General features: G+C 34.3%; 1 protein-coding gene across 4 annotated transcripts in view; it reads left to right on the forward strand.

Moving 5' to 3' along the window:
* The window catches only part of COL17A1 (collagen type XVII alpha 1 chain), a 423,506-nt gene that overhangs the window by 382,301 nt on the left and 26,274 nt on the right, over positions 1 to 14,931 (forward strand). For all 4 annotated transcript variants that reach the window (XM_044055953.1, XM_044055955.1, XM_044055956.1 and 1 more), the window contains exon 52: positions 6,391 to 6,672. In XM_044055953.1, coding sequence (XP_043911888.1) covers positions 6,391 to 6,672 — 282 coding nt within the window. The remainder of the gene's footprint in view (positions 1 to 6,390; positions 6,673 to 14,931) is intronic.

The following is a 14,931-nucleotide window of genomic DNA, read 5'->3' on the forward strand; positions in this document are numbered from 1 at the left end:
ACAAGCTCTATATTTAAACTGCAGTAGTTACGATGCAGTCGTACAAGCTCTATATGTAATCTGTAGTAGTTACGATACAGACGTATAAGCTTTATATGTAAACTGTAGTAGTTACGATGCAGATGTACAAGGTCTATATGCAAACTGCAGCAGTTACGATGAAGACATACAATCTCTATATGTAAATTATAGTAGTTATGATACAGACATACAATCTCTATATGTAAACTGTAGTAGTTACAAAACAGTCATACAGTCTCTATATATAAACTGTAGTAGTTCCGATACAGACATACAATCTCTATATGTAAACTGTAGTAGTTATGATACAGATGTACAATCTCTATATGTAAACTGTAGCAGTTACGATACAGACATACAAGCTCTATATATAAACTACAGTAGTTACGATACAGACGTACAAGTTCTATATATAAACTGTAGTAGTTACGATGCAGACATACAAGCTTTATATGTAAACTGTAGTAGTTACGGTACAGACGTACAAGCTCTATTTGTAAACTGCAGCAGTTACGATACAGACATACAATCTCTATATGTAAACTGTAGTAGTTATGATACAGACATACAATCTCTATATATAAACTGTAGTAGCTATGATACAGATGTACAATCTCTATATTTAAACTGTAGTAGTTACGATACTGACATACAAGCTCTATATATAAACTGCAGTAGTTATGATACAGATGTACAAGTTCTATATGTAAACTGTAGTAGTTATGATACAGATGTACAAGCTCTATATATAAACTGTAGTAGTTACGATAGAGATGTACAAGTTCTATATGTAAACTGTAGTAGTTACAATACAGACGTACAAGCTCTATTAGTACTTTGTTGTACTTATGATACATATGGTTAGCCTTCATTAGCACACACTGGTAATTATGATACAGATATACAGGCTTCACTAGTAAACTGAAGTCATGTTGATACGGATGTACAAGCCTAAATAGTACATTGCAGTATATGAGATATGTAAGCTCTATTAGTACTTATGATACAGATGTACAGGATCTATTAGTAAACTGCAAGATTATAATACAGATGTACAAGCTCTAGTAGTTTACTGTAGTAATTATGATACAGATGTACAAATTCTGTTATTACACTGTTGTAATTATGGTGAAGACGTACAAGCTCTGTTATTGCACTATAGTAATTATGATACAGATGTTCAAGCTCTATCATTGCTCTGTAGTAATTATGAAACATATACAAGCACTATTAGAAGACTGGAGTAATTATGATACAGCTGTACAAGCTTTGTTAGTGCACTATAAGGGTTAGGACACAGATGTACAAAATCTCTGTTAGTACACTGTAGTAATTATGGTACAGACGTACAAGCTCTATATGTAAACTGTAGTAGTTACGATACAGATGTACAACCTCTATATATAAACTGCAGTAGTTACGATACAGAAGTACAAGCTCTATATGTAAACTGTAGTAATTAAGATACAGACATACAAGCTCGATATGTAAACTGTAGTAGTTTTGATACAGACATAAAAGCTCTACATGTAAACTGTAGTAGTTATGACATAGATGTACAAGCTCTATATGTAAACTGCAGTAGTTATGATACAGATGTACAAGCTCTATATGTAAACTGTAGTAGTTACGATACAGACGTGCAAGCTTTATATGTAAACTGTAGTAGTTATGATACAGATCTACAAGCTCTATATGCAGACTATAGTAGTTATGATACAGACATACAATCTCTATATGTAAACAGTAGTAGTTACGATACAGACATAAAATCTCTATATGTAAACTGTAGTAGTTACAAAACAGACATACAATCTCTATATATAAACTGTAGTAGTTATGATACAGACGTACAATCTCTATATGTAAACTATAGTAGTTACGATACAGTCATACAATCTCTATATGTAAACTGCAGTAGTTATGATACAGACATACAAGCTCTATTTGTAAAATGTAGTAGTTACAATACAGATGTACAAGCTCTATATATAAACTGTAGTAGTTACGATGCAGACGTACAAGCTCTGTATGCAAGCTGTAGTAGTTACGATATAGATGTAATGTACAAGTTCTACATATAAACTGTAGTAGTTACAATACAGATGTACAAGCTCTACATGTAAACTGCAGTAGTTGCGATACTGATGTACAAGATCTATATGTAAACTGTAGCAGTTACGATACAGAAGTACAAGCTCTATATGTAAACTGTAGTAGTTACGATAGACGTACAAGCTCTATATGTAAATTCTACTAGTTACGATACATACATACAGTCTCTATATGTAAACTGTAGTAGTTACAATACAGACATACAAGCTCTATATGTAAACTGTAACAATTACGATACAGATGTACAAGCTCTATATGTAAACTGTAGTAGTTACAATACAGACTACAAGCTCTATATGTAAACTGCAGTAGTTATGATATAGATGTACACGCTCTACATGTAAACTGCAGTAGCTATGATACAGATGTGCAAGCTCTGTGTGTAAAACTGTAGTAGTTACGATACAGACGTACAAGCTTTATATGTAAACTGTAGTAGTTACGATACAGACGTACAAGCTCTATATGCAAACTGCAGTAGTTATGATACAGACGTACAAGCTCTATATGCAAACTGCAGTAGTTACAATACAGACATACAATCTCTATATATAAACTGTAGTAGTTACGATACAGACATACAAACTTTATATGTAAATTGCAGTAGTTATGATACAGACATACAAGCTCTATATATAAACTTCAGTAGTAACTATACAGACGTACAAGCTCTATATGTAAACTGTAGTAGTTAGGATACAGACATACAAGCTTTATATGTAAGCTGTAGTAGTTACGATACAGACATACAAGCTCTAGATGTAAACTGTGGTAGATACAATAGATGCATAAGCTTAATATGCAAACTGTAGTAGTTGCAATACAGACGAACAAGCTCTATATGTAAACTGCAGTAGTTACGATACAGATGTACAAGCTCTATATGTAAACTGTAGTAGTTATGATACAGACATACAAGCTCTTTATGTAAATTGCAGTAGTTATGAAACAGACATACAAGCTCTATATGCAAACTGTAGTAGTTACGATACAAATGTAATGTACAAGTTCTACATATAAACTGTTGTAGTTACAATACAGATGTACAAGCTCTACATCTAAACTGCAGTAGTTGCGATACCGATGTACAAGATCTATATGTAAACTGTAGCAGTTACGATACAGACATACAAGCTCTCTATGTAAACTGTAGTAGTTACGACAGATATACACGCTCTATATGTAAACTGTCCTAGTTACGATACAGACAGACAGTCTCTATATGTAAACAGTAGTAGTTACGATACGGATGTACAAGCTATATATGTAAACTGTAGTAGTTACGATACAGACGTACAAGCTCTGTATGTAAACTGTAGTAGTTACAATACAGACATACAAGCTCTATATGTAAACTGTAGTAGTTACAATACAGACATACAAGCTCTATATGTAAACTGTAGTAGTTATGATAGAGATGTACAAGCTCTATATGTAAATTGTAGTAGTTAGGATACAGATGTACAAGCTCTATATGTAAACTGTAGTAGTTACAATACAGAAATACAATCTCTATATGTAAACTGTAGTAGTTACGATACAGACGTACAACCTCTATATGCAAACTGTAGTAGTTACAATACAGATATACAAGCTCTATATTTAAACTGCAGTAGTTACGATACAGTCGTACAAGCTCCATATGTAAACTGTAGTAGTTACAATACAGATATACAAGCTCTATATTTAAACTGCAATAGTTATGATACAGTCGTACAAGCTTTATATGTAAACTGTAGTAGTTACGATGCAGACGTACAAGGTCTATATGCAAACTGCAGCAGTTATGATGCAGACATACAATCTCTATATGTAAATTATAGTAGTTGTGATACAGACATACAATCTCTATATGTAAACTGTAGTAGTTACAAAACGGTCATACAGTCTCTATATATAAACTGTAGTAGTTCCGATACAGACATACACTCTCTATATGTAAACTGTAGTAGTTACGATACAGATGTACAATCTCTATATGTAAACTGTAGTAGTTACGATACAGACATACAATCTCTATATGTAAACTGTAGCAGTTACGATACAGACATACAAGCTCTATATATAAACTACAGTAGTTACGATACAGACGTACAAGTTCTATATATAAACTGTAGTAGTTACGATGCAGACATACAAGCTTTATATGTAAACTGTAGTAGTTACGGTACAGACGTTCAAGCTCTATATGTAAACTGCAGCAGTTACGATACAGACATACAATCTCTATATGTAAACTGTAGTAGTTATGATACAGACATACAATCTCTATATATAAACTGTAGTAGCTACGATACAGACGTACAATCTCTATATGTAAACTGTGGTAGTTATGATACAGACATACAAGCTCTATATATAAACTGCAATAGTTATGATACAGATGTACAAGTTCTATATGTAAACTGTAGTAGTTATAATACAGATGTACAAGCTCTATGTATAAAGTGCAGTAGTTACGATACAGACGTACAAGTTCTATATGTAAACTGTAGTAGTTACAATACAGACGTACAAGCTCTATTAGTACTTTGTTGTACTTATGATACATATGGTTAGCCTTCATTAGCACACACTGGTAATTATGATACAGATATACAGGCTTCACTAGTAAACTGAAGTCATGTTGATACGGATGTACAAGCCTAAGTAGTACATTGCAGTATATGAGATATGTAAGCACTATTAGTACTTATGATACAGATGTACAGGATCTATTAGTAAACTGCAAGATTATAATACAGATGTACAAGCTCTAGTAGTTTACTGTAGTAATTATGATACAGATGTACAAATTCTGTTATTACACTGTTGTAATTATGGTAAAGACGTACAAGCTCTGTTATTGCACTATAGTAATTATGATACAGATGTTCAAGCTCTATCATTGCTCTGTAGTAATTATGAAACATATACAAGCACTATTAGAAGACTGGAGTAATTATGATACAGCTGTACAAGCTTTGTTAGTGCACTATAAGGGTTAAGACACAGATGTACAAAAGCTCTGTTAGTACATTGTAGTAATTATGGTACAGATGTACAGGATCTATTAGTAAACTGCATTTATGATACAGATGTACAAGTTCTGTCAATACATTCTAAATGTTATGATTAAGACATACAGGTTCTAGTAGTACACTGTTGTATTTATGGTGCAAGTGTCCAGGCTGTATTACTGTACCGTAGTAATTATGATATTTAATGTAGAACCCCTATTATTGCATTACAAGGTCCATTATTACTCTATAGTAATTATGACATAGGTATAAAAGACCTATTAGTACACCGTAGTAATTATTAGTAATTTGCATTTTAGTAGTTATTAGTAATTTACATTTATGATACACACGTTCGAGCTCTATTACTACATTCTAAAGGATATTATACAGATGTACAAGGTCTAGTACTGCGATGTACAAATCCTCACAGTTGTCAGTGCTGTACGGATAAGCTAAAACAGTATATGGTGATAGCTTCATATAAAGCAAAGGTAAAACTTGTAGTAGTATATTGAAGCATCACATATTTTACAATTGTTCTTTCTCCACTACAGATTTTCATGGTTGAAATACTAGCAGAAACATTTATGGTGTGTAGTCCTAAACTTTGTATATGGACTGTCTTTAAGCAGTAGCTCTTTATCCTCATCTATTACAGCAGTATTTAAATATGTTCACAAGTCCTCACTTCCTGCTCCCAACTTGTTTTCCTAAAAAAGCTTTGTTAATGTTCGCCCAGCCAATATTTCTGCTTCAAATTTGCCAATTTTTATGGCATTTGATAGGGGAAAAACATAAACCTCATATCACTATTCCTTTGAATGGCACCTGAAGCACTCTTATGGTGTATTGCAGTCATACTTGAGTGTTTTAGAAAGAGGTCTTGGAATCATGGTATAGCATTATTATCATTATTATTATTTGAGGTTTGAGAATACTCCACTTTCTCCCTATTATTAGAAAAAAAATCAAATATTTTCTAGTGTGTTTAAGTATATACTCAATGAAACAGCAAGCAACATGGACTTTGAACTTTCATGGATGGCAATTCAAACAAGTTAAATGTTATTTTATATGCAACAGGAAATTATAACTGTATATACGTTTCTGTCTTGTAATTATAATGAATTGTTTTAGTGAATGCACATTGTACCCTTCACCCACTCCACCTGTAAATACACATGTACACACACACACACACATGTGCAAACATATTAAAATGTATTTGTTAACTTGAATTCCTTTATTCTAGGTGACAGTGTTAGAAGATTCATCTCTGGACCTCCAGGTCCTCCTGGACCACCTGGCCAAAAAGGTGACAGTGGATTTGTGATTGGATCTTCTCATGATTATAACAGCCTGGTACATAGTGTCTCGGAACAGCTACAAAGTTCAGTGACAAGCAGTGTCTCACAGCAACTTCAAAGTTCCCTAATGAGCAGTATGTCAGATCAACTGACACATTCGGTATTAAGCAGTGTTTCAGGACAACTACAAAGTTCCCTTGTAGACAGTGTCACAGAGAAATTACAAAGTAAGTATATCTTACTATACAAACTCTTTACTGTGTCCTACTTGTATTTCTAAAATGCTGGATAGTAGGGTATATCCTCTGTATGTATGCCATGTCTGAGGAACTGGGCATTTTATTCTTAATGAGCATAACACATGTACCTCATACAGGGTTCTAGTCCTGCACTAAAGACTTAGATAATATAAAACACTAACAACAAGTATTGTAAAGCACAGTGGATATTTGCAATGGGAAGCATTAGGAAGAATATGGGCTCCAAGAAACACTTTACCATATACCTCTACTTGTTTCTTGATGGTGTACACCTTTACATTATATCAAGATTTAGCAGTGGTGTAAGATACCGTAAAGCAGATTTTGCAGAGAGTGGAAGTAGGGTAACTGCTGGCTTCACAGAACATTCGACCTTACCACTGATTTATTCTTTACCCACTGTGTGCATTTTAGAGATGTCAAACCAAGAAGAAAATGTCATATTTCTCTCCAGTCATCTCTTTAGAGGCAGAACCTCCTTTTTAGTCTGTATTCTGATATTTCTGTTAATTTTTCCCAACATAACTGTATTTATACATATATTCTCAAAGTCATATGGAGTCAAAACCATGTTACCTTAATCACAATAATTATAGCAACATTTAAATTGGAAGTCAAGTTTGTTTGTACAAACCTTTCTAAACAGGACTAAGCAAAGTCACACCTGATTGACTTTACAAGATATCTTTAAAAAAGGATAGCATTATCAATACTTAACAAATAAATGTAAATAAGTTTCAGACTGATGTATTCAAATACTTTATCCATGGTGCCCAGCTTTGTTTTAGTTTTTCTCTGACTTTAGGTGTTATGTTTCCACCTTTTCTTTATACAATTTTTCACAGGTAATATAATATAATCCCCAATAATGCTAATGCTTTTGCAGATAAATCTGTCTGGAAGAACACTATCATTAATAAAGAGTTACTTAATGTTAGTTTAGTAGGCCACAATTAACCAAGTAGGGCCTGTGTGTTTGCTTTAACTGATATTAACCCCATACAGTTCCCAAAAATATGTAATTAATCTGCCAGTATGTTGTCCTCACATCACTACTAACTGGAGCTTGAAGAGGTACATTTGTCTGCATAGTTAGGAATGGGTAGAAAATACTTAATAAAGGCATTGCCAGACAAAAAAAGGATCTCCAACTGGACTTCATCTTTATCCGTAACCATGTTCCAGTCACCAAAAATAATGGTGCATCCTTCCCTAAATGTCATCCATTCCCTGCATACTAGAGCAGTTTCATTAATGTTTATGCCAGAAGGTAAGTAAGTTGTAATTAACATAATTTTAAATCCACTGAACCAGCTCTGGCATATAACATAATGACCCGTGTCTTCTGCCATGGAGCTCTTAAACCTAAATGGAATACATGCTCCTTACCTTTTCCCCTTCTCATGCAAGGAGAAATAAATTTTATTGAACCCAGACGTAAGGAGCTTTTCATGTTCCATGCTGTTAAAATATGTTTCCTGGAACATTAGAATGGAGGGCATCTGCATTTTGGCATATGGAAGAATTTTATATCACTTAGTTGCTTAATTCAAGACATTAACGTTCCAATACAGAATTTTATAATTTGCATCTATTGCCTTTAATCACTGTTTCTACTATTTATTTCATATTACTGGACAACTTCTTGTGATATATTTGAATTGGCTTTTGAGCATCAATTGGTCTATAAAAAACAAAAATTATCAATGCCTACACAAACTAAAGAACAAGTTAAATTATTCATCTCTATTGTATGAGCTAATGTCCAAGGAGGAGGCTCACTAGTATGGGAAATACTTTCAGGAAATACAGTTACTATCTGCACCCTCTAACAAGGCACCTAAAGCCTGCTATAGATCAACCACACCTCCAGTTTGTTATGAACCTGCTTTACATTGTCTATCCATCATCACTTCCCAGGCCCCCATTCAATACCCAGTTTACTGGTATGTCATTTCTTCCGCTTCTCAATATTTGTGTATATGTATAAAAAATAGAAAAAACTACTATAACAGGGTTACCAAATATTTCATACAGGTACTTTAAACACCACCAGATAAACTATAACGTTGCATGTTAATGTTCAAGAACAAAGTCTAGAAGATATAGACAAAATCTATAGTTCTGTCAACATGCAGCATGCTTACATCCCTTCATTTTTATGTTAGTCTTGAAGAATGATGATCAAAAAAACCTGCAGAAATATGTCAAGTTTTTCTGGAAGTCTGATGGTGGCTACCATTTAAAAAAAGAAAGAAAGAGAAGCTTGATATTGAAGCTTCTTAAGTCAATGGCAGTACTAAATTTATGAGATTGTAGTTAGCTCAATGTAAAAAGGGTCTTGCTAGAGTTACAGAATACCTTCTTCTGGGGATGGGGGCTGTCAACTACAGGAGGACTTTTGTTTGTCCTCACCTTCAGGAGGACCTTTTTAATCTTTTATAATTTGGTCTCTGGTTTAAAGACGGGTGGTGCAGCAGTCTAGGGAATTGGCCAGGGCACCAGACGACCTAACCACAGTTCGGGTACTTTGACTTACATCCACTCTTAGTTTCACTTTCTTTACATGCTGCAGTCTTTACCCTCCGCTTTCTCTGGTATGCCAGGGGCAAGAGGGTTCTTCCTGTGCATCCTATCCTCTATGTCTTGACAGTTTAACTGTAAAGCTTCAGTGGAGGTTACCTTGGTGCTGACTCAATGTTTTCATTCCTGATCTCCTGATACATATGTAGCTGAGGGGGTCTTTATGAATCCTTGGGTATATTTTTTGCAGCCTCTTACAAAAGGCATAAATTCCCTTTTAATCTGCATTGTAATATTTTTGGTCAGCTTTATCTTTTGAATTAATCTGTTTAAAAAATGTCAGTTATGTGTTAATCTAGTGCCACGTTTATATCTACACTACAGCAGCTCACTACACTTTGCTCACTCAGTGATGTAAATACAGAATAATATTTCTAAGTATCTTCTTTGTGATTCTTTTAGCTCAGTTAACTTCCCATTTCATAAGCTACTCACTCACTTTGTCAGTCAGTACTGCCTGTTTGGTGGTATGTGCTCACCAGTACCCCCAGCAGATAATTAGTGGTGTTTTGTTAAAACCAAAAAAATACCAGCTATGCAAACCCCAAAAGGGAAACCTTTAAAACAAATTAACAACTCATTAAAACTAAATACTCTAAAGGGAAAAGAAGAAAAAGTTCAGAAACAGTTCACTCATCTCCTGTCTAAAGCTATATCCTCATCTGATGAAATCCCTTCATTATTCAATTATTTGTTGCAAATCCACTTCCAAAAGCACTCAGATATTTGTCCCACAATTTAATCAAGATTCTTAATATCCATTTTCCCAATAATTATAATACCCATTTTGTTTTTCTTTTAACTTCCTTACTTTTTCAGTTCTAATGTTTTATAATTTGCAGGTTCCAAAACCCTGCAAATATTTTATATTAGAAAAATAAATTACTTATTGTTTCTTCATCTTCATCACATTCTTTATATAAGTAAATTATCTCTTTCTTAGCTTTATGTATCATTTCATGTTTCACTGAAAAGTTCCTCATCTGCCAGTCTCCACACAAAAATCTCTTGATTAAGGCTATAAACTGTTAACAAGTTACTTCCAGTAGCCCAGAGTTTCCACCTTTAATGCACAAAGTATATCATAAGTAAACAGAACTGGAATAGCACTTTTATCTCCTATTTACCACTTTCACCTCATCCGTATAATTTTAAGTTTTGCTTCTTTCACATTAACTATTAACCCAAATAATAATGGGCTTAATGCCCATTTCTGTTTAACCTCATTGTTTCTATTAACCTTATTCCCCTAACAAACATTAAATCATGGTATTACATGCATATTCTTATAAATTCCTTTAATAAACCCACAATACCTACCACCTAAACCAAAACTATTCAGAATATATAGTATAACCTTACATGAAGTGTTATTAAATGTTTTGGTAACATCTCCCTCCACCAGCACACTTTTCCACTCAATCAGTATTAACTGAATCAAGTCTCTCATTAGTAACAATAGTCCCTAAATATTTATACCTTGCATTATCCCATAAACTTCTGGTTTTACCATCCTTTCGGTCAGTTCACTTGACTTTAATTGTAATACTTTAGTTAAAATGCTATAATCCACTTGTATTAATGTTAGCAGTCTTCAGTTTGTAATGTCTTGTTCTGCTTCCCCTGCCATAAAAAATTAATTATACTGAAATATCCTTCTGGTTTTCCTTTCTTCTCCTTCCATTATTACTGTAAGCCTTTAGCAAACACCCCCAACAGTCCATTATACTAACACTTACAAAATTCATTGGTAGTACTAAATCCCCTGGTGTACCCTCTGCCTTCACCTTTTAAACAAGTATGTGCTTCTAACAATTTAACTCCCTCTGGCCTCAGTGCTTTACCTTTACCTACAGTTACCACAGACCACTAAGACGTTCACCTGTTAATGAGTTGCTTCCTGTAGTCAAAGGTACAGGAACTTTCCATGGCCTACTACTAATGTCGCTTTACATTTAAGCAATTATTTTCCAGTTCTCTTCTTAAGTAACAAGAGCAAGCTGTCCCGCTTCAATATTCCTATAAATAGTTGATCCGTGTGTACCAACTCAGCTAACAATGAATTTACTTCCACTTTTCATCCTTTAACTATATAGACGTATTCCTCATTCACAAATCCATTCTGTTCCTATTTTCTTTATATAATGCACATTCTCTTTAATGATAATCCAGTCTTTCTGTCATAGCATCATGTAAACTTTCCACTTGCATCATATATCTAAGAAATATAAAGAATTTCATCCAAATCAGAAAGCAACGTAAGCATTACTTATTCAATCAAAGTGCACATACTGCATTTGTAAACATTAATGTTACCATCCCTATCCAAGCACATCTATGCAAATGACTTAGCTACATAGCCCACTTCTCCTAAAGATTTCCATCATATGTCAGTGATTGACTCCCTCTTATATAAATAAGCATTATATTCTACAGGCAGCATCATAATATTTACTCAAACTCTTAAGATCTGCTTTTGTCAGCTTATAGTTTTAGTTTTCAGCTTGTTATTGTACACCTTTCTGATTCCTCCAATGTAAATGAGATACTTGTATATAAATAGTACTGCATCGTGGCTTGGGTCATAACATTAAAGGGTCTTTAAACCAGTTTATTTGTCTGGTTGACAACTGGAAATAAATGTCACTCCAGTTCTGCCTCCACTGTTTCTTGTTATCATAATTTTCCCTCATATCCATGTGATCTGCCCATAATCTATCAAAATAACTATCTCTTTCCTTTTTCTTTTTAAATTCAGCATCTATTCTGTAAAGATACCACCCAAGTTTCAACTTATTATCCTTTTTCCAGACTTAACATGTGTTGTCTGTGATCAATAAACCATACATTTTACTTCAGCCCTGTATCCCAATCACAGTTGTAGAATATATAAACAGACTAAGTCACCTAGTATGTATTATCTACCTATTATCATATCTGCTCTCTTTATAGTATCGTTTAATTTGTACCACTTTCACATTCTTTTATTTCATCTGTTTGCAAAAAAAAACTGTAATCACTCCCACATATAACAACATTTATTATCAGATAATTTCCTAGAGATTTATACATCTCAATCCACAATTTATATGAAGCATATGTATATGTGAAAATTAGTCTTATCAGCATAATCTAATACAGACAATCACATACACACCAAAATTCTACTACGTTCAATTAGTATACATTTTTTTCTAATTCTAAATCCATACCCTTCAAATTAATGCAAAACTCCAGAACATTTGTCAGGTCTGAAAGACTAAAACACTTCCTTACTCCATATATTTGGATTTTTTTATCTTTCATTTCTAGAAATAAACCTCACATCTTGCAAGAAAAGAGATATCAGTGTTTTGTTTTCTCAAGCAATTTAACAGTATTTCTACTTGACATTTTATGTAACAGCCACCATTTCCCCTGCAAACATTTTAGGTTAAAATGTTTTCATCTTTTTTGGCCAGTTTTGGGTTATGCATACTCTCCATCAAGCCTCCCCCTAAAGGACTCTAGCCCATTCATTCAATTTAGTTGGGGCCCCCAGAGTTATAGAGATGAAGGCTCTCTGGATGGGGCCTTCTTTCAAGCAGTTATCAGGGTTGCTTATGCCCTTTGCCAACATCCCAGCTATGGGGGTATTTATGATAGCCCTAACCTTACCCATGAGGAGTGTGATAAGTGACTTTTCTCATCAAAGAGGTCCACAGTGCCTTTCTCTAGGTAGTGCACACTTCCATGCACTTGTAATGAAGACCACCTATTGGCGGATTGATGATGCCCCCCATGCACATTTGGCTCACTGCCCTTCACTAATGGTGCATGCCAATGCATGACCAGCTATGGTCCACCCTCCCCAGGACAGGCATAACTAACCTTTTCTGCCAGTTCCATCAAGCACCCTATCGCCAATCAAACTTGGGTCACACTGACCATCATGATCTGGCATAATGTCGTCTTCTTTATTTTTCTAGTTTCTTCATATTATCAATGCATTTTTTTCAGCTCCTATTTCTTCCTCTGAAACTGTCTGTAAAACAGAAAAGGCATTTTCAGTTTGCAAACCATTTCCTTCCCTAACACACTACATTTATGTATCAGTTTCCAACTCTGTCGTCTCAGGAAGCACTGTATATCATACTTTTTTTTTTAATTTCTCACCTCTATACCACCAGTATGAGGTTCAGCAACACTGTATATTTTGTTTTGATTTACCTTGAAAAGCTAAAGCACTACTCCTTCTCAGTCCCCCACCCCCATTATTGCAGTCTATTCTAGCGTCAGTTTGATCACTTTTACCTGAAGACAGAAGTCTGAGAATCATCCATTTATTTGCATGACTCTTCTCTTTGCATATCTCACACTGTCTTTTCAAACATCCTTTAATTAAAAGACCCACTTCTCCACTGAGTAACAAAATTTCGACAGGTCATAAAAATGAATAGCTCCTCTTAGACCTTGCAATATTAAAATGTTAGGAACGTTACACAGAATAGCATTTTTCATAGAGAAGTCACTCAAAACTTACTACCCCAGTCCAAAACCCATTTAAATCTCTTATGTATTTCACTGTGAAAACATCACAGAGCTCAAATAACAGTATTTTATTTGCATCTTTATAGCACTAGTGATATAGATGGCACAGCTACTCTTCATCTTGTATCACTGTCAAAATATTACATTGGAAACAGGGAGACTTCTTTTTGAAATCTCTATAAAATACATGTGTTTTGTAAAGAATGGTCAGCTTCCCAGAACATGCCAGAAAACGTTTCATTTCCTAAGTGAATTATGGCTCTGATCTGTTCACCCTGAAATTTAAAGTGCAGTACATTTCTTCTAACATTTAGCTTCTCTGAGTAGCATTGCCTGATATACAATGTTTCTTGCACATTTATTTGATATCATGAATACACTGCAATTTCTCTTGTGGGGATAACAGACCCTAACCAACTTTGTTATGTTCTGAATTTAGCAGCAAACGTGTTGAAACAAAACTCCCTCAGATTTAACTTCATGACTACTGAGCATATCTTCACCTCTACTCAACAACTCCTTGCATTCTTGGAATTCGTTGTGTGCATTTTCCTACAATGAACCCAAAAAAATGCCTGTATCTTCATTCCTTCCTTGACAGCCTTTGTAAGTCTTCATCGAATGGAGCTTCTGGTTGTAGTTCAATAATATTAACATCACCTAATTTGTAATCCACGCTCACAACTTCTTTTGAATTAATCTGAATTCTGTAGTCATCACTATATTCATAACCCTCTCCTAAAGCTTTGCCTCCATGTTCTGTGACAGGATACAGGAAGCTTTCAAAAAGAGTAGAAGGGGTTATTAATATTCATTCAACCAGCTTTTAAAATTCTTTGCAATATCACAAACACTCCTTGCTTTATTGAGCAACAACAAGCTGCAACCTGTTGTCCATATTTTCCAAATAAAACATGCTGTACTATCCAAAGCAGTGCTGCATATTTCTCTACCCAGATATTCTTAAAGCATATATTTAGATCCAATGAAGAGACAGTTGCAATTCTCTAACACATTTTCTTAGACTTCCCTTGTCCTAAGGCATCCTAGGAAAACATTTTTTAGAATATTTCTTCTACCCCTACACATTGTTCATAGCCATATACTCTAGCA

The sequence above is a fragment of the Protopterus annectens genome, chromosome 14.part0 (genome assembly GCF_019279795.1).
Source record: "Protopterus annectens isolate FY-2018-M chromosome 14.part0, PAN1.0, whole genome shotgun sequence".
NCBI lineage: Eukaryota > Metazoa > Chordata > Ceratodontiformes > Protopteridae > Protopterus > Protopterus annectens.